Here is a 22323-nt window from a genome sequence, read left to right as displayed (position 1 = left end):
ATATATATATATATACATATATATATATATATATATATATATATATATATATATATATATATGATAAAAGTTCAGTATTTTCCATAGGTTCCGCATTCCCCAGGTCAAGCCACTTTAGGGCTACAGAGAAGCAGCACTGGACTGTTGCTCAGTGGTCCAAAGTACTTTTTTCGTATGAAAGCTAATTTTGCATGTCATTCGGAAATCAAGGTGCCAGAGTCTGGAGGAAGACTGGGGAGAAGGAAATGCAGTCCAGTGTCAAGTACCCACAGTCAGTGATGGTCTGGGGTGCCATGTCAGCTGCTGGTGTTGGTCCACTGTGTTTTATCAAGGGCAGGGTCAATGCAGCTAGCTATCAGGAGATTTTGGAGCACTTCATGATTCCATCTGCTGAAAAGCTTTATGGAGATGAAGATTTCGTTTTTCAGCACGACCTGCCACCTGCTCACAGTGCCAAAACCACTGGTAAATGGTTTACTGACCATGGTATTACTGTGCTCAACTGGCCTGCCAACTCTCCTGACCTGAACCCCATAGAGAATCTGTGGGATATTGTGAAGAGAAAGTTGAGAGACGCAAGACCCAACACTCTGGATGAGCTTAAGGCCGCTATCGAAGCATCCTGGGCCTCCATAACACCTCAGCAGTGCCACAGGCTGATCGCCTCCATGCCACGCCGCATTGAAACAGTCATTTCTGCAAAAGGATTCCCGACCAAGTATTGAGTGCATAACTGAACATAATTATTTGAAGGTTGACTTTTTTTGAATTAAAAACACTTTTCTTTTATTGGTCGGATGAAATATGCTAATTTTTGCATAAAAAAACATGGCATACAGCTCATGAAAGAGTTTTCATGAGCTGTATGCCAAAATCATCAGTATTAAAACAATAAAAGACCTGAAATATTTCAGTTGGTGTGCAATGAATCTAAAATATATGAAAGTTTAATTTTTATCATTACATAATGGAAAATAATAAACTTTTATCACATATGCTAATTTTTTTAGAAGGACCTGTATATATATATATATATATATATATATATATATATATATATATATATATATTTTTTTTTTTTGTCAGTCACCAATTGTGCAAGTTCTCCCACTTGAAAAGATGAGAGAGTGAGATGAGGCCTGTAATTTTCATCATAGGTACACTTCAACTATGAGAGACAGAATGGGAAAAAAAATCCAGAAAATCACATTGTCTGATTTCTAAAGAATGTATTTGCAAAATATGGTGGAAATAAGTATTTGTAAGTAGTCACCTACAAAAAAAGCAAGATTTCTGGCTCTCACAGACCTGTAACTTCTTCTTTAAAGGGATTTAAAAGGGACGTGGCGCAGTAAAAAGTCCCGGCTGAAACATCCTCCCAGATGTTAAGGACGATTTTTAGTCGAAGTACTCTCAGAAGTGCTATTCCGCCATACATTACAGTTTCCCTTTTTAATACGCTTAGAAAAGCACCACGTTTTATTTTCTATCACCATACTAGGTCGTTCAACTATTCGTGTAACTGTATTTAAATAGGGCTTCGTGCCCTGGATGTGCATCCCACAAATCTCCATCAATGGCAAGATGCTATCCAATCAATATGGGCCAACATTTCTAAAGTATGCTTTCAGCACCTTGTTGAATCAATGCCTCATATATTTAAGGCAGTTCTGGAGGCGAAAGGGGGTCAAACACAGTATTATATATATATATATATATATAAATATATATATATATATATATATATATATATATATATGCTAAAAGTATTCCTTATAGTACTTTTAAAAATATATTTTAGTATTTTTTTAAATACTACATTTTTAAATTGATTATAATATGGCAGTTACGTCAGGAATCACTCATGTAAAAAATATAGATATTACGATTCAACTTAGAAGTATTATTGGCATTTTCTGCTTAATATGTGTATTTTTATGGACTCTGGGTGTGTGCTTTATGCCATATCAAAGAACGCCACCAGATAGCGGCATAGCGCCAACTCACACAGCATCCCTCCCATCCCCCTGCTCTGAGAGGGAAGGTCATATCAGCTCACCAAGTCAATCTCTGTGGTGTACACACACACTATGACTGCGTCAGCACGTGAACTTTTGCCAAGAGACAACGGCACACCAGGGGGAAAGAACAGAGGCTCCTGTACAGCCGCTAACACTCAACAAGATTGAAAATGAAAGATTCTTTCCTGCAAGTTGCCAGTTTCAAATCAGTCTGTCTAACACAACCCACACGATGCTAGATCTATAAGAAGTGGAATATCCCTGTCTGTTAACACACAAAACATGAGCTGCTTTGCATGTGCGCAGTCTCAATGGATTCTCCTTGTTACTTTTTGCACATTCAATATACTGAACTCTAAAAATGTCTCTTTAACAAACTGCTGACAGAGACAGTCAGACGGCAGAATCAAAGCCCGTCAGCGACGTGGTTGCAAAGAGACACGGGCAGCGGCACTAGGTTTGAGTTTGATCATTCACAGAATGTTTGTCTGCCTGCCACAGACTGACAAAAGACACTCTTTCTTACTGCTACACCTGTTTTCTCCGCCCGTGTTCTGCATCTGTCCCCTCTCTTTCATTCTGTCGCCTCTTTTTCTATTCTGTGCTGCATTTTCCCCCCTTTCCCTCTGTCTGTCTTTCCCTCTGCTGCATTTCTCTGCCTGGCTCCCACTCTGTATTCATCCCCCTTTTTCTCTGCACTCATTGACCCTGCAGCGTAGTGCAGTGCAGCTACAGACATGTTTGGGTGGGGATGCTGGTGACTCAATGGGCTCCGTGATTTACCTAATGACTGTCTGGAATAGCAGCCACAGGGGCACAAATCGGAATGAAATTAGTTTCAGATCACCTGCCGTAACTGTCAAGCTTGGTGTCAATTACACTTACGCATGTTAACCAGTTGAACTGAATTTAATTAATTACTGCAGTATCTACACCGACTGAAGCCGAACAAGCCTGTGCGAATTCAAAGCATTTCCTGAATACTTTGGACTAAAAAGCACAATATGCTAATACGCCCATCTTGGGTTTCCTCAGAGTGTCAGGTTGGTGTACGAGGTGAATTAAAGGTCATTACAACAGCATCCGCAGTACTATACGAAGGCCCAGGCAGAATATGCAGGCTTGTTTTCCAATTTGAGTTAAATATGGTTCAACTTTTTACCCTGTTGCTACATTTAATAATAATTTAATTTTACGGCATTTATTAAAGTCAACAAAAAATAGAAATGGACAACTCTTTCTTATGGAATATTGCAGTGTTTATTATAAATTATTTATCCGCGTATTATTAATACGTATTATTTATACTTATATAGTATTATTTATAATTTGTTTAAAATGTTTAGTTTTCCCCTTCCCCTGGCAACATAATTTCTCTGATGATATGATCACAACTTCTGTTTCATGCCAACCTTTATCTTGGCTAATGTTAACATATTTTCAACATACATTTTTATAATTTTTAGTTATATGAACTAAGATGAGTTAAAGGAGTAGTTCACCCCCCAAAATTTAATTCTGTCATTGTTTACTCACCCTTATGTCATTGCAAACCTGTATGACTTTCTTTCTTCTGTGGAATAAAATAGAAGATATTCTGGGGAATGTCTCAGTGTTTTTTGTCCCTACCATGAAAATCAACGGCTTGATTTTCATTGTATGAACAGCACCAGTTGAAACATTCTTCAAAATACCTTCTTTGGAGTTCTGCCGAAGAAATGGATGCAGGTCCAAAGTAATTTCATACTCAAATTAAACCTAATGTGATTGCAGTTTTACACGGATGAGTGTGTAAACAGGACAGGGGAAACTATAACACTGCAGGTATTTAATAACTCTCTGATGGTGTGTTTATGTGGAGTTAGTGACAGCTTTAATAGTGCTGGCATGTTTTACCTGGTTGAGTGCTTCTCTGGCTGGCAGGCTGCTCTGCCTTTGAACGTCACCCCCTGCTTGTCTCACCCCTGATGTGGAGGAAGACCTGCCAAGGCGACCCAACTCTATAAAACATCACATACACAGAGTCAAGTTATTGTTTTGCAAGGTTAAGTCTCAAGAAGTCAAATCTAAAATAATGATAAAAATAGTACATCATTTGAAACTGAGAAAGCCGAATTAATGTGGTTATAAGTGTATATGACAACATTCAGGGGCATGGAGGGGGATATCACTAAGACTATGCCCGCTGACAGCATTGTTCATTTAAAGGAATCATGCAAATAAGAGCTAACATGGACAAAAATGAAGGCTGATGCAATTTGCATGGTGCAGTTCCATAAGGTTGTGGAGGATGGGATGCAGTACACCATGATCTGGCATGCCTGACGTGCATGCTGGGTCTGTACAGCATCACGCCATCACTGCAATCCAGCCACCTAAATCATTCTGTAAAATTGTAGAAAGAGGGCTAAAAGATCCACCTGGATATGTGCTCGTTTATACCACACTTATGCTTTATTATCATCAATTGATGAATTGTTGCTGCCTTGATGAATAGAAGCAGTACACAAACTGTTTCTACAACAGATATTAATGAAATTCTGTCTTTAGCCTGCTTTCCACCCTACTTTCCACTAATAGCGCAACATTAATTGCGACAAGCAAATAACGCTGACGTCTGTGAATGCATTGCATTGTATAATGAGGCTCATTTGCATTGAAAGCAGGTGTGTTTGCATTGTAAAAATGACACTGACTTAATTTAAATATGCACTGCACAATGAAATGCATATATCGCTTGGTTAAGTTAGACCGTGTGTGGTATGTGAATTAAACGCATGATGTGCAATGCAATACTGCATGGTTCAAGTGTTTAGTCTGTTCCCTCCGAATGTATCAAGGCATACAGTTATCAGTTATCAATTCTTAAATATCTAATAATTCAAGTTATATATATATATATATATATATATATATATATATATATATATATATATATATATATATATATATATATAGCTAACTTGCTGTGTGTGTGTGTGTGTGTGTGTGTGTGTGTGTGTGTGTGTGTGTGTGTGTGTGTGTGTTTTTAGCTAACACTGTGTGCTGCTTAGCATGATTTTTTTTATTTTTATTATGGTTATAGCACGTTAAAGTAAAAAAAAAAAAAAAAAAAAAAATATTCAATAACATTATTGGTATCAAATGTGATGTTTTTCAAACAAATCAGTGCACATTGATCCTAGCAGCAGCATTAGTTATTATCAAATTATGGCCTATAAAGCAACTGACCCTTTCAATCAGTTGTTTATGAGCTAAGCCTACAATTTATTTGACCTCTAACCTAAACATGCTTGATCTACAGTATATCCAGAACTTTAACTACTGAGGTCATGGCAGAAAGCCTGTACTAATGTCATTTCAACTGGATCTCACCTCCATTGCGGCATGCTGGGAAGGTTTGGCAGGGTAAGGGCAGGCCTGCTCGTATCAGTCCTCTCAACCCTGGTGGTCCATCCGCCCCAGCCAAACTCTCGCTGTGTCTCCCTGTTGCCCGCACAGGTATTCCAGAGTGTCCGCCACACCTCATGGCTGCTAGATCATCCCTCTCTCTCCTCAACAGAGCATCTGCGCTGCCATTCCACACACCTCCGTCTTCCTCTACAGAGCATTAGCAAAAAAAAAAAACACAATTAAAAATCTACGATAATGTAATAAAAAGTGACCTCCCACAATAATCATCCCTCATACTCATTCCACCATCCCTACAACAATTACTCACTCTCAGTGTCTCGGCTCCCATGACTGAATGATAACTTTCGGTGCATGGGCCAGTAAGCCTGTTCTTCTGTGAGCCCCAAGGCAGCTGCGCTCTCCCAGGGAATGAACCCGGCCTTGGCCTGCAATGCCTGGGCTACAGATCCAGTTTTATTGGGGTCTGTGTGCAAGGATGGCAACTGCGAGCCCCCGCGCAAGCTATCGTAGGCAGGTGGTCGGCGGAAGCCAACCGAGGGGTAGGTCCAGAGCAGGGGGCTGTCAGAGGGGGGAGGTTTGTAAGAAGGAAGGCCATGAGACAAATGCGGAGTGTGTGACCGGTGCATGTGAGAGCGAGATGGCGGGCGCTGAGAGGAAGAAGAGGAGGAAGGTGGCGTGGCTGCTGTGGACGATGATGGTTGACTCTGAGTTGGAGTGGTACTCGTGCCGGTTTGAGAAGTGTGCGTGTAAGTGTTTGAGGAGGAGGTCTCAGTATGACTGGATGATGGCGTGCTCAGGTCTCTGTCTCTGTCTCTGTCTCTGTCTCTTTCTCTGTCTCTGTCTCTGTCTCTGTCTCTGTCTCTGTCTCTGTCTCGATCTCGATCTCGATCTCGATCCCTCTCTCGATCCCTTTCCCTCTCCGATTTTTCGGACTTGAGCAGGAAGCTGACGGACTTGCCCTCCTTAGGCTGTGTTTGTGTCTGGGTGGAGGACTGTCCTGACCCCTTGCCCGCTGACGACATCTCTTTCTCAGGCTTGCGGTAATGGTGATAGTGGGAAGGCCTGTGGTGAGGGTGGTGGTGATGATGATGGTGGGAATATGGAGAGGAGGACTTCGACGACGGTGGCAGAGGAGTGGAATGACTGCGGGCTCTGAGTCCCGGTGTCGGCCCCAGGTGTCCTTCCCTCCTCTCCTTCTCTCGTTCTTTCTCGACTCCAGTGGAATCTTTGGAAGTGCTGGTGGAGCTTGTGCTGGAGGACGTACTGGTAGATGCTGGCAGGCTGGAGGCTGATTGCACGCTGATCTTGGCTGAGCTGGTCTTGTGTTGAGCCCCCACCCCACTGGAAGCAGCGGCCGGCTGAGGAAAAGCTAGGAGAGGGGGTTTGTGTTGGAGCAAGTTGGGGAAGGGTGCCGGGATCTTACTGCAGCTAGGCTCATGTTCAGACTTGGACCCTGGCAGCAAGAAGGGCGTGGGTGCGCGGGGAGGGTGTGGTGAGGAGGAGAGGGCTTGAGGTACAGGAGTGGAGGATGCAGAGGAGCAGGATGAAGGCAGAGGAGAGGAGTGTGAAAGAGAGACGGTAGCTTTAGGCTTGGAGGAGGAACAGGCTGGAGAAGAGGAAGAGGGGCGCGGAAGTGAGGAAGAGGTGGAGGATGTGGAGGATGAGATTATGGAGGAGTGGTACGCTTTAGAGGACTTCATACGCTCGTGTTTGAGTGGCAATCGGCGGTGGGCTTCTCGAGCCGCGTCGTCTGGGAGGGGGTACTTCATCTCTTCATAAATGGCCTCTCCTTGGTCTGAGTCAGAATCAGGCGTGGTGGCGGAGGGCGTGAGAGGGTGAGGAGTTGGGGCGCTGTGAGTCTCTCGGGTGAAGACCTGGCCCACCATCTCAATGTAAACCGGCTCGTCATCTCCACCCTCGCCCCGTGGAGAGGGCTCAGAGCTCTGGAAGGGAAGGGGTGTGGTCGAGGGTTGGGCCCGAGGGGGCGGGGGATCAAAGGAGAGCTGTGTGCTTGGACTCCGTTTGGGCTTCAATGGAGGAACCTTCCGTCCCGACATTTCACCCGAATCAGATTTTTTCATTGCTGTTTAACAGAGAAAAGCAGAAAAAGGTGAAAAATTAGTGACACCAAGGTAAAGATATGTTTTTTTTAAAGAGATCACATGCCAGCTGACTCTTATTGTACATGACTTTATTCAAATTAAAATGGCATCACTTTTTTCTCACAATGACTCAAAATGATACTGAAATACAAAAAGAGGCGCTTCTTTCATAGATTTTGTCTCATGAAAAAAAAAATTCCTGAGCTAAAAAAAAAAAAATTTCCTTAATTAAAAATAATTCATTTTTAAAGGTGCACTATGCAACTTTCCGTCCACTGGAGGGCGCCTATTCTAAACAAATGCGTAGTTTGATGACGCCAAGTGTGAGCGCAGTATCTTGGGACATGTGGTCTTCACCTCACAGCCGGTGGAAATTAGGACTCGGGCAGAAATCCTGTTCATGGATGCGGTTATTAACGTTACTGTAGTGTAAAGCAGAGCAGGACCAAGTGTTGTGGAGCTGAGCACGGCCGCTGAAGCGATTGTTATACAAACACATGGCTTGCGAGTAACGGGACTTTTATTATGACGGGACAGGACACAGTCGCCGGGCGCACGCACTTCTGCTTTTTCCGGTCATGATTATAAGGTATTAGATACATTTAAGTGTTTTTAAAATGATTTTATGACGTTACTCTGTGCGTTCGCTCGGTGCTGCTGTGACATGTTCACACTGCTAAGAGAAAAGCGCTTCTGCAGAATAAAACTGAGGGTAACGCAGATATGACGCAGTTGACAGGCGACTCCCTCAAACGCTATGCTGACAAGTCCCGGGTCCTTGGTTAAAATAGCAATTTTCTCACAATTTACAAATAGTTGGAAACATTTGGGATATTGTAAGTACTCAACTGAACAAAATTTATAACACTGGCCCAGTGGTTTTTGGATATTTTATTGCAAAAATACTACACAGTGCACCTTTATGTATTCTAATTGTTCTGTAGAACAAAGGCTCAAATTACAATTTCTGTACAATTTTAAATAATAATCATAATATTTAAATCAAAAATATATATGAATGACTCACAATATACTGTTAGGAAACAATGGATGGTTTAAAAGTCAAGAATCATTAGCACTTATAATTAAGAACTAGACATACACAGTTCTCCATTTGGCAACAAATTCACTCATTTTAATGCATTTAATAACAAACATTATACCCTTGAATCTTTGCCTAACTTTTTTTGTGTTCCAAGTTCTATCAGTAGTAGTACCATCTTTTTCATATTTACCCACCTCTTAACTTAAGAATAAGTTATATTAAATGTGAGTCACACAGCCCCTTATTGATATCTCAGATATATATTTTGAATACATTTTTGAATCACATCCTTAATTTTAACAAGAATATAAAATTGGTTTGCTCATTTACCATTCCGCTTCTCTGGGTGTTTGTTTGGGTGATTGGGAGGTGGAGGTGGTGGAGTGTCAGGTGGTGCGTGGACCCCACGGGAAGAATGCTCCTGCTGGGCCGTCGAGCTGAGACGAGTATTGGGGTGGCGTTTAGGCTTGGCTGGGGGGCAACGGGATGGATTTGACTGGTTTTGGGGGTCTGAGTCTGGATAATAACCGTTCTCTAGCTCCTCTCCCTCACCGGTGCCCACAGCATGGCAGGATTGAGAGCGTGGGGCCATAGCAGCCACACAAGAGTGAGGCGATAGGTCCTGGGACGCTGGCATCGTCATAAATCCCATTCGGAAATGACGCCGAAATGACGCCAGATCCCGAACCTTCCCGACTGTTGCAGAGGAGGCATCTTTATAGTTAGAGCTAAGGGAAATGGGAATAGAGAAATAAAGATCAGGGAATGAGAGATAGGGTCAAAAATGGAGGGGAAAAATAAATTATTTCTCTGTGGAGAGATTCTTTATAAGATAAAAAAATAATACATTGGTTTCTCATTGTGCTGTAGGCCTCCCACTTTCTCCTCTTTTCTTTCCTCATTTCTACTGATAAAGGCTCTATTAATAGCTCACAGTCAATTTCATTTTTGTCTCTACAGCCCCCGTTAAATATACTCTCATCCTCTGCTCATTTCCGGAGTTAAAACATCTCCCCTACTACTGCAGTCAAACAGACCAATACAAATAAAACATGCACTGTGTCATAACAGGGATTTTCCACTGACTTATTGTTTTTAATTAGTTAATTATTTCTGTATTTTAAACCTAAAACCCTTTACAGACATACAAGATTTTTAAAACCCTTACAGACATGCATTTGCATTTTCATTAAAATAATATTCAATATGTTCATTAAGCAGTTTTGCTTTGTTTCCCACAAGGTGATTTCAGGTTTTACTATCCTTGTGATAGTAAAACATTTGGTTCACACAATGTAAGAAAAACCAGAACACACGCATGGTCAGGATGAATGATGAGAGAGGAAACAGTTCATGCCAGCCTGTGAGAGACCCAACAGCCTCCTTCACACTTCCATCCTTCTCTTCTCTTCTATTGTCCTGAGGTCCCCTTCCTTCTTTCTTATTCTTTCATTGTTTTTCTCTCATCTTCTCCTTCTTCAATTCCCCTAAAGTCAGCATACAATCACAATTTACCCTATATATTTTCTATATATTTTCTAAATTCATTTTATTGATCTTATTGTGAATGATCTATGTATATGTTCATTTTATTTATTTAAAAAAAAATCAAAATGTCATAAATGGACCTTCCGGTTTAACAACACTTTCCTCTCTGGTGTGCAGGACTTATCAGATCATTTAGTATGCTTAAACCCGCCCCTGCAACCTTGATTTCATCTACCTCCTTTTCTTTTTCAATAATCCATTACACTCTGATATACGTCACCAAATGGAAGAGAAGATTAAACCCTTTTGTTTGATTTTGACTTTCTGCTTTCTTAGGGACAGTTCATGCAAAAATGGTGGACCTATCCCTTTAATTTTTGCTCATGACATGTTTGCAAGCATTGTTTAATCAGCTGATCTTTTGCTCTCTTTCTTTCTCTCTACCCGACACAAAAAAGACTTTGTCCACAGGCCCTGTCCTTTCATCCCTCTCTCTGCATCTTTTCTTATTCTCCCGAATCTACTAGTATGCACTCTCCGTTTCCAAGGCAACTAGCCTGTCATTTGTTTATTGTTTGCTGATTTTTTTCCTCCTCTAAACACACAAATTCAGAGCACACACTGGTATATGTGCATGCACACACACACACACACACACACACACACACACACACACACACACACACACACACTAATTCAGGTGTGGCTAAGCAGCATATTGTGGGTGGTAAATAGTGGGCTGCCATTAGTGCACACACACAATTAAAGAGAAATGAATCACTGATGCTGTTTCTGGCGATGGGGTGAGTTAGAGGATTATTGGGAGATATTTAGAGACAGAGATGTTTTTCCATGTAACAGAACCACCCAGAGGAAACTGATATTGCTATTTTTCTAGCTCATGACTTAATGGAGTTTCAGCTAAGTCTCAAGTGTTTTCTAGATGTTCTAACATTTATTTGAATTAATAAAAAATGAGAACAGAAATGAGACTGCTAAATTTACAAATATAAAGCAATATTATTAGCATGGATATAAATAAAACACAGAAAATGTTGTTTTTTCGAGCATTTGATGAGAAATGTATGATTTTATATTAAAATGATGAACTCAAAAAACTAACAAAAAACAGAAACGTCTCCATTCAATCTCAAACAATTACAACAAAGTAATCTCAATGGTGATCTATTTTTTCTTCCTATGAGCATAACAGTGCATTGGAAAGTATTCACAGTGCTTCACTTTTTTCCCTCAATTCTAACTATACCCCATGACAACGTGAAGAACGTTTATTTGAAATCTTTGCAAATTTATAACAAATAAAAAATGAAAAAATCTAATTTACTTAAATATTTACAGCCTTTGGCATGACACTCAAAATTGAGATAAGGTGCATCCTGTATTCACTGATCATCCTTGAGATGTTTCTACAACTTGTTTGGAGTCCACCTGTGGTAAATTCAGTTGATTGGACATGATTTGGAAAGGCACACACCTGTCTATATAAGGTCCCACAGTTAACAGTGCATGTCGGAGCACAAACTAAGCCATTAAGTCCAAACAATTGTCTGTAGACCTCTGAGAAAGGATTGCATCGAGGCACAGATCTGGAGAAGGGTACAGAAAAAAAAACGACAGCATTGAAGGTCCCATTGAGAACAGTGGCCTCCATCAGCCGTAAATGGAAGAAGTTTAGGCCCACAGGACTCTTCCCAGAGCTGGTCACCCGGCCAAACTGAGTGATTGGGGGATAAGGGCGTTAGTCAGGAAGCTCATCGCCTGGCCAATAACAAATGTTTTTCAGTGACAGGAACTAAGAGACTAGTCAGGTTTAAGGGAAAGATGAATACAGCAATGTACAGAGACATCCTTGATGAAAACCTGCTCCAGAGTGCTCTGGACTTCAGACAGAGGTGATGGTTCATCTTCCAACAGGACAACAACCCAAAGCAAACAGCCAAGATAACAAAGGAGTGGCTACGGGACAACTCTGTGAATCTCCTTGAGTGGCCCAGCCAGAGCCCAGATTTGAACCCGACTGAAAATCTCTGGAGAGATCTGAAAATGGCTGTGTACCATTACTTCCATCCAACCTGATGGAGCTTGAGAGTTACTCAAGAGAAGCTGCCAAAAAATAGGTGTGTCATGCTTGTGGCATCATACTCAAAAGACTTGAGGCTACAATTGGTGCCAAAGGTGCTTCAACAAAGTATTGAGCAATGGCTTTGAATACCTGTGATTTTTGTTTTTTTATTTTTAATAAATTTGTGAGGAACTTTCACGTGTCATTATGGGGTATTATTTTTAGAATTAAGGAACAAATGATGTATTTAATCCTAAATAAATAAAAAGGGCTGTAAAATAACAAAAAGTTGCCTAAGACTCTCCAAGGATCAGAGATAGAGCATTGCAGAGATCAGAAACCTTTAAAAAAATGTTTATCAAACAGCACCTATATCACCATACGTTGTTTGGGAGGGTTTCAAGAAAAATCATCCTTGCTCATCCAAAAACAGACTCCAGCATATTCAGTTGTCAGACACAAGAGGAACTTCAAATGGAACTCTTTCTATGATCAGATGAAAAACAAAACAACAACAACCTTATTTGGCAACAAACCAAAGGTACCCCACCCATGGTTAAATATACAGCTGGGTCTTTAATGTTGTGGGCTTATGTTTCTACTGGAGGTCCTGAACATCTTGTTCCAACACGTTATCATGGATTATAGCAAATACCAACAGATAACAATATAAAAACCTGAGTGCTTTTGCTAGAAATCTTATAATGGGCCATGGTTGGATCTTCCATCACGAAAATGACCCTAAACAAACAACATGCACAAACACAAAAATGGGTCACTGAGCACAAAATGAAGCTTTTGCCATGGCTTGTCTCAGTCCTCTAACCTGAACCCTATAGAGAGTGAGTGGGGTGAACTGGGAAGGGAAGAAGCACCAATATGGAGCTGGGAATCTGAAGGATCTGGAGAGATTCTGCATGAAGGGATAGTGTCTATTGTCAGGTGTTCTCAAAATTCATTACATTGGGTGCTAATAATTGTGGCCAATGTGAACTAGAGAAAAAAATCCTAATGAAATTTCCCCCCTGTATTTCAATTGTTTTATTTCAGTGAAAGGTTAGAATTGTGTTAATTTTTTTTAAATAAAAGATCAAAAGGATAAACAATGCAGATTTATTTCCCCAGGCTTCTTTGCTCATATGTACCAAGGGTGCCAATTTTAGTGGAGGGCATTGCATTAGAAATTCATGAACTTCCTCCTGTCAACTTTTAAGATGTGAAAACATTGTCCAGAGACTACCGTGTCCCCCTCCTTTGACCTTTATGAAGGTTGATGTGCACAAAGTCCAGATGGAAGCGACTCATCAATACACGGTTCTGCAGTGTGTGTGAGTGTTCATGTGTGTGTGAGTCTCTGTTGTCAGGCAGAAGGCAGAGAAGATGCTGAGCTAGTAGAGTGTGACACACACGCTAACAGAAAAGAACAGCACCACAGGATATGATGTGCAGGGAGGGCACGGAGCATACGAGTTGGCAATGGAGACCTCGCAGTACAGCTGTCTTCCAGGTATAACCTGGAAAAAAAGACCTGAATGTGTTTCAGCTGCACACACCATAGTCATTTATTTAGAACAAACCACTGGACTGAATTATTTTCTCACATTGTGTAATGTTTTCCATACTCAACCTGAAAAAACCTCGTATTCCACACTAGATCTATGTATCAAATACATACATGTCAGTTCTGGTAGATGGTGATACAATCAGTGAAACATCCTAGTGCTGGAATTACGCATTTTCAAGACAAATTAGAAGATTGAAACAATATATTGCATATTACCGTTCAAAAGTTTGGGGTCGTAAGATTTTTTAAACGTTTTTGAGTCTTATAACCCATTCATGCCAAAAAATGGAATGTTTGAAAGAAAATCCATCTTTGTCTGAAAGCGATATGAGAGAGTCATATGAGGTATTCTCTCATAGCTGAGGATTTTGGGTTGTTCGCTTTTATTTGACACGATGATACACATGGCAGAATGAAAGCTCAAAGGTACGGGGAACAGAAGCGATTCATGTCTGCTCTATTTCTGTTGTTTTGCTTAAGGCTGCACAACATGTGGCTCTTCTCGAAATCTTGAGTTTAAAGGCACATTAGAGTGCAGAATAAGTTTTCTAACATGATCCACTTCACTTGATTCATTTGCTGCCACTCAAATGCAGAGACTGACAGCGAGATGCAAAAAAAAAGCAGAGGGGAACAGGAAGAGATTGATAAATGAATGAGAATCATCTGCATTCAGCAGAAGAGAGGAGGAGGAGGATGGAGGGATTGAGTGGGAGGACGAGAGAGGAAGTGGACAGATCCTCCAGACAGAAAGCGAGCATGCGTGGGTGACCTCTTGTGTATCTTTTTACGTCTGTAAAGGGGAGAGAAAGTGCTGGAAGAAGACTGAGATCACTGCTTAAAGATACTGTGCATGTATCAAAGCATGTCTGATGTGACAGCACATGTCTGTCTCCATGTGTGAGCAGTTTATACTAAAAGCAGGCGTGTTAGTCTGAGCTCAGGATGTGTTGTGGGTTCCGCGTGTGTCATGAATGTAGAACACAGAGCGGATGAAAAGCGCTTTGATGTCCATTTGCACAGGTGTCAGAGACAATCATCTAAATGCATTCTCCTCTTCATCCAAAACAGAGACAGAGAGAGAGTAACTCAAAAAGGCGTAAAGGCTGAAATCAATCCTGTCCAGCTAAAAGGAATTAAAGAAGGAAAATGCAATCAAAAGAACACGTGTAAACAAAGCATTGCAGAATATGGCAATATACAGACTTATTATGAAACTTAATGTGTCGTTTAAGGATAGATGTGGATTTAGGACAGGAACTACACACACACGTTTGTTTTTGTGACATCCATAGGCGTAATGGTTTTATTTTATATCGCCTTACACTGCCCCTGCCCCTAAACCTACCCATCACAGGAAACATTCTGCATTTTTACTTTCTTTAAAAAACTGTATAATTTATAAGCATTTTGAAGGGGGGGGGGGGGGGGTATGTCCTCATAAGTCACCCTCTCCTTATAATACCTGTCATACCCATGTCATTATACACATTTGTGTCCTCATGTCACAAAAACATGCCCACAAAAACATGCCCACACACACACACACACACACACACACACACACACACACACACACACACACACACACACACACACACACACACACACACACACACACACACACACACACACACACACACACACAATTTTCCACAAAATGTCATGACTCTCCATTGGCATAATGGTTACCTTAACCCTTAACCCTACTACTAAACCTTTCCATCACAGAAACCTTTCGGCATTTTTACATTTTCAAAAAATATTATTTCATATGTTTATTAATCAATTTCCCTTGTGGGGACTGCTGGCTGGACCCTGTAAACCCATAAATCCGACTCCTAATATTTAAATAGTTAAATGTACTATAACATAACAGAAATTTTCCCTTTTTACAATAAAAATTACTCAATTATTAGCCCCTCAAAAGGAGAGTTTGTTTTAGCTAATTTTTGAGTACAAATTTGTCCCCCATCAATAAATAGGCACACACATTTACAAAAAAAAAAAAAAAACAATGTTGGGATACATGATATTAATACTATATCAGTATTATATTGTAGATTGATATATTCGAGATTTTAAGTATCGGTCGATATTGTATATTGTATTGTTTATCTTTGTGATCATCTAATGTAATCTTGTCTCAAAACTAACATTCATTTTTCATACATCATGTTGTGATGCCTTAATTTCCTTGCCACATTTACAACAAGTGATTTTATTTTTTAGTCTTTTATTATATAAAAGACAAAAAAATTATATGGGTGCATGATTTACCTGTTGATACATTTAAACAATTAATAATAAAAAACATGTAACATTATTTTAAGTTAACTAATTCAAAGTAAAAAGTGGAATAAATTGATATGGATAATTGTATTTATAATTAAACAAAAAAGGCAAGAAAAGTCAAAATCTCCAGTTGCTGATCCACCGAGACACCAGAGGGGCAGATTGTGTTGAATATATCCTCCTGTCTTTCTGTCTCTCAGACGGAAAGAAGATTTGGATGCTTTGCATAAGATGTGAAAGACAAATGTCTCTATTCCAGAGTTAAGACTTCTCTTAATCGTGTCATATTCCTCCATTTAGCTCTCTCTCTCTCTTTTCTCCTTGATACTCTTTTTCATTCTATATGCTCCTCCTTTCCATTTCACCTTTTTCTCACCTCCTTTATCAAGTCAGGATTTTACTAATCTTCCTCTCACTGCCTTTTCCCCTTTACCTTTCATTTAAGCTCTGCAAAGCCTCTCTATAACCCCTTCTATCGTTCTGTCTACTCACATATTCCTTTATTCTCCTACAGCAGGCTCATAGATTTTTCTTTTTTCTTTTTATTATTCTCTCCATCTTTTACCTTTTCTTGCTCTCCTGATCTCTGTGTCTCCAGTCCAGTCGACTTTTCCGATACAGCAGGTTCATGTCGCCACGGGGATGCTCCTCCTCACAGCCAATAACAGCGCAGTGCAGCCACTGGCCCCGCCTCTCTATGTCACGCAGGAAATTCTCCACCGCCACATCCTGGGCGGAGCCAGAGCTCATGGTATAGAGAACCAATCAGGAGCAGGGGAAGGTATTTTAAAGCTTCCCCTGTTCCAGTTACCTGTAAAGGAGGGAAATGCAGGCACTTAGTTAAAGGGGCATTTCACCACAGGCAAAATGGGCATTCAATAAAACGTGGCTGTCTAAGGCAAATGTTGCAATGGGTGCTACCTGACAAGAAAACAGAGCAAAACAAGGCAGTTGTTTTCCCTTTTTACATATAGGCAGGAAAACTTCAACACCCGTAATGAACTGGGCATGTTGCTGTCCAAGGCAACTCCCACCAGTCTGCCATGGATATACTCTCTCTTACTAGAGAGAGAAACTCCCCCTTGCTTTAGTAGGAAATACTTCTTTGAAAACTTTTAGTCATAATGGTGTTGACTTGTATTGTTCCATTGTGTTCCATTTTTACCATAATGCTGTCTAAAGAGTAGACAAAATGTAATTTACAATAATAAACCTACCTTTGCTAACTATCTTTCGATAACTATTCTGTTAATAACAATTTGAGGTTTCGACAAAAAAGCAGAAGTATAAACCATAGTTTCCTGTCACTGTGCAGACTTTTGCTGCCAAATAAATGTACATTTCTCCGCTCAGGTAACACAGAGAATGAGTAATTGTTCATTTACATATACTGGCACCAATACTTAAAAAGTAAGTAAATAAAATCAGTTAAACTTACATAGTTTGCATTTTCAATTGTATGCAAATTAATTTAAATATTTCTGATAGCATAAATCCTAACTGTCCAAATGAACTGAAACTAATGAACTGTCCAAATTAACACAGCACAGACGTTTGGTGGAAGTGTTTCATTCGGTGTTCAATAGGCCTACTCCATTCCCTAGTGCTGTCCATATTGCTCTTGGAAAAGGAAGACAGTTTGGACTAAGTGATCATAATAGAGGGTCTAAGGTTGAAGTACCTTCAATTCAGTCCCAAAAAATAAATTCATTGTGATTCGCTAATTAATTATTTATACAAATTTATAAACCAGTTTGACTAAACTTTTTGTTAATTGAAATAATGTTGAAATAAAATACAATACAAATATTAGAAAAACACTATTATAACTTTAAAATATTAAAAGTATTAAAAAAGAAAATCCTAAAGTTAAAAATTTTGCATTGGCAACTAACTGATAAAGTTGAAAGAACTACAAAAAAAAGACCTACTGGATATATACACTGATCAGGCATAACATTATGACCACTGACAGATTTTGTGAATAACACTGATTTTCTCTTCATCACGGCACCTGTAAGTGGATGGGATATTAGGCAGCAAGTGAATACTTTGTCCTCAAAATTGATGAGTTAGAAGCAGGAAAAATGGGCAAGTATAAGAATTGGAGCGAGTTTGACAAGGGCCGAACTGTGATGGCTATGACTGGGCTAGAGCATCTCCAAAACTGCAGCTCTTGTGGGATGTTCCTGGTCTGAAATGGTCAGTGTCTATCAAAAGTGGTCCAAGGAAGGAACAGTAATAAACCGACGAAAGGGTAATGGGTGGCCAAGGCTCACTGATGCACGTGGGGACCGAAGGATGTAGTTCAAAATTGCTCAAGAAGTTAATGCTGGTTCTGATAGAAAGGTGTCAGAATACACCAGTTTATGGCATATGGGGCTGCATAGCCGCAGACCAGTCAGGGTGCCCATGCTGACCCCTGTCCAAACAGTATTCCCTGGTGGCTGTGGCTTCTTTCAGCAGGATAATGTGCCCTGCTACAAAGCAAAAATGGTATGAAGAGCACAACAATGATGGCAACGTGGCCTCCATATCTGTGGGATGTGCTTAACAAACAAGTCCAATCCCCAACTCGCAACATACAGGATTTAAAGGATCTGCTGCTAACATCTTGGAGCCAGATACCACAGCACACCTTCAGGGTTCTAGTGGAGTCCATGCTGTTTTGCTGTATTGGCAGAAAAAGGGGACCAACACAACATTAGGAAGGTGGTCATAGTGTTATATCTGATTGGTATGAGAAGCATAACAAACCACAACTAAAATTGAAAATACAAAAATAAGAGCCAAATAAAATTATGAATATGTATAAAATACTATAATATATATTATAACATATTTATAATACTAAAATAACACAATCTATAGAAATGACGGATCAAATCTGTGCTGGAAAACTTCTAAATATCTTAAAATACTTTTCACAATTTTGCCTTCACAGCTGTCTTACACATTTAAACATCCAATGTATAAAGAGTGAAAATTTCAGCTTGTGACTTAAAATTACCATCACTACACTCATTTTCATCTTTATCACAGAGGACTGTAAAGGGCATGCTCCATCGCTCTCTCTGAGAGGAAGATCTGAGTAAGCATGAGAGGCTCAGTTGGCTGCAGGCCCCCGGGCTGCCCCGGCTTTGCCTGTGTAAATCTGTGGTCTGTAATGCAGCCTGTCACATGTAGTACACAGGCATTCTGGCAGAAGAGAGAACAAGCTAGCAAGAGAAGAAGAGAGAGAGACAGTGAGCGTGTTCGAGCTGCTTGTTGTGGGGCAGATATTGTACAGAGTGCTCTGAGTTTGAGTGCCGGGTAGTACGAAAGAGAGCTCTGATTGGCTAAAAAGGATGCAGCTGTCAACTGCTGTGCTTTTCCAGTGTTTTTCCAGCACACAGAAAAAGGGAAAGCGCGGGAGAGGAGGAGAGATAGGGACTGAGAGAGATAGAGAGCAATGATGAGAAGAAGGTGAGTGGGTTAGCTGAGTATGCTGAATGTGCAGATACGTGCATGTCCAGCGCAGCAGTATTGCTATGTAACAGGAATATAGCTGGACTCTAATGTTTAGTGTCCTAAAGACAGCAAACACATTTAATACTCACAGATAATGCACACGCAATAATGATTCATGTGCTCCAAGGCACCCACTTATGCAGTCGTGCATCACTAACCAGTTCATAAAGTCAAACATGACCAAACACACATGCAAGCACGCAAGCAGATTATTTTTATCACACGTACAGTTTTCTGTGGTCTTTGCCTAACTGAAGGAAGAGCTATGAATGAAAAATAAATGAATTTATATAATTACTCATTAAACCCATGCCTGCAAGTTAAACTTCATAGTAAACTGGGTCAAGTAGAGGGGAGCAAAAGACGAATACGGAAGCTTAAACTGCATCAACTGAGACATATACTGATATGACTGAGAAAAAGATAAAATAACTCACAAAGTCACCTTATGGATTGATGGATGAAGATCCTGACATATTCATACAACCCTGACATTAAAAATGTTAGACAAACAGATGATTTGAGCATTCCTATGCCAAGAAGTTACCTGTGTTAAGAGTTAGCCATGCTTCTGGGATCATTAACAGGGGTGTCAAATCCTGCTCCTGGAAGTTTCTAGTGATCCGAAAGAGATTCCATGCATCCAAATATTTTAGACCATTTTAGGTTCTAAGGTGAACATCCACTTTATTATCCCATGTGGCAACAGGAGAGGATTAGTAAATGGCAGCCACAAAGAAGACCATAGGTTATGACACACAACAACATCTGGAGTGTATGAAGTAATTTCTTTCATATACACAATCATACTATATAGAACATACTTTTTTAGCGGTCGAAAGCAAGTTTCAAACCACATGTAGCATCTAATACAGTACACAATTTGGATGCAGTGTTTGATTTAGCTGATTTAGATGTGTTTAACACTTAGCACTAGAGTTGAGCTCTGTTGGAAGGTGGCCTTCAGGAGCAGGATTGGACACCCCTATGGCCTGATGTATAAACGTTGTGTACACACACACGCACACACGCGCACACACACACACACACACACACACACACACACACACACACACACACACACACACACACACACGCACACACACGCACACATGTCGTGTTTCCATGTTTTATGGGGACTTTCCATAGGCATAATGGATTTCATACTGTACAAACTGTACATCCTATCCCCCTACACTGCCCCTGCCCCTAAACCTACCCATCACAGGAAACATTCTGCATTTTTACTTTCTCAAAAAAACTCCTTCTGTGTGATTTATAAGATGTTTTCCTCATGGGGACCTAAAAATGTCCCCACAAGGACAAGGATTTCGGATATTGCCATCTTTGTGGGGACATTTTGTCCCCATAACATAGGGATTACCAGGTCTCACACACACACACACACACACACACACACACACACACACACACACACACACACACACACACACACTTTGTGAAATGTGGGGACATTCCATAGTCGTAATGGTTTTTATACCGTGCAAACCATATTTTCTATCCCCCTACACTGCCCCTGCCCCTAAACCTACCCATCACAGGAAACATTCTGCATTTTTACTTTTTTTTAAAACTCATCCTGTATGATTAATAAGCGTTTTGAAAAGTGGGGACATGGGTAATGTCCTCACATTTAACCCTCTTCCTGTAATAACTATGCCATACCCAAGTCATTATACACATTTGTGTCCTGATATCAGGATTTATACAAAATAAATGTATGTGCACACCGACCACACACTCTAAACCACTCATTTACTGGAGTTAGTGACGTAATGAAGTCACTTATTAGAATTTTTATATACACATTTTAGAAAAAATATTCCACTCTCAATAATGGAGTTACGCACTCAAATTAGTCATTATCTAGAAGTTAAACAAAAGTTATATGAATTTAGTGGATGTGCTGCTTTTGAACACAATTCCGGTGTCATGTAATACTGTCTTTACGATGAGGAGTTCCTCTTTAAATTAAACTGCAGACAATATCTGACAAATATTTCAAGCGATAATGAGGATCAATGATGTGCACTTGACTCTTGACATTATGGCGGACACTGCTGAATTTGTTTGTTGGTGGAACGGTTCATTGGCCGGTTTGAATTGGTCCAATGACAATACTGTACAACCACTGCTGCACGGAGGTGTGTTGTTGTTTCAGGCAGACAGTAGCCTAATAATGAGAACTCTTCCTGACATTATGAAAAACACCATTGTATTTGAAGGATATAATTTAAAGGAAATTGGAAAGTAAGACTGCATGTTTTTTCTTTTTTTTAATGTTTTGTCAGTGGCATGCTTATCTGTAAAACAATATGCATCCATGCTTTTATGGATATTTTGATATATTCTAAAACAAGACAAGGATACTAAATGATGTTTAGCAAATGTAGTGTGATGGCACATGGCATTTAGAGTCTGTATATTTTCATAATGTCTTGTACAGTAATCATGGACGTTATGCATAGTAAAACTAGCCGTTGTAAGCTCCATATATATTTATTTTGGGGAGGAGATACATGTGCGCACAATGTTCCACTGATTGTGTTTTACAAAGGGAATTTTGCACAGGTGCTGGCATATGCATGTATTTATCAATTTAATTATTTAAATACATTTTTGTTCAATTTTCAGTTTTTATATATGGCTTTAACAGCTCAGTCACATCCGCAGTTATAATTCAAATGAATAAAAAATACAAGGACAGCTCTCTTTTTAAGTTACCTTTCAGCTGTTTTCAGATGTCACCTTTTTGCTCTCTACAAACACAAATAACTGTA

General features: G+C 40.0%; 1 protein-coding gene across 2 annotated transcripts in view; it reads right to left on the bottom strand.

Moving 5' to 3' along the window:
* Positions 1–22323, bottom strand: part of LOC137070908 (neuronal tyrosine-phosphorylated phosphoinositide-3-kinase adapter 1) — a 48030-nt gene that overhangs the window by 4469 nt on the left and 21238 nt on the right. Inside the window, exons 2-6 of one of the 2 annotated variants that reach the window (XM_067438448.1) lie at positions 16578–16823; positions 8913–9310; positions 5743–7518; positions 5397–5621; positions 3918–4021 (exon numbers count right to left, since the gene is read on the bottom strand). In XM_067438448.1, coding sequence (XP_067294549.1) covers positions 3918–4021; positions 5397–5621; positions 5743–7518; positions 8913–9310; positions 16578–16762 — 2688 coding nt within the window. In that variant the 5' untranslated portion in view covers positions 16763–16823. Of the gene's footprint in view, positions 1–3917; positions 4022–5396; positions 5622–5742; positions 7519–8912; positions 9311–16577; positions 16824–22323 lie in introns of those variants that run through there. The other variant, XM_067438449.1, reaches the window with a different exon arrangement.

Source organism: Pseudorasbora parva, chromosome 3 (genome assembly GCF_024679245.1).
Source record: "Pseudorasbora parva isolate DD20220531a chromosome 3, ASM2467924v1, whole genome shotgun sequence".
Lineage (NCBI taxonomy): Eukaryota > Metazoa > Chordata > Actinopteri > Cypriniformes > Gobionidae > Pseudorasbora > Pseudorasbora parva.
Note: the sequence above shows the minus strand (reverse complement) of the source record. Positions and strands in the feature narration are given on the sequence as shown.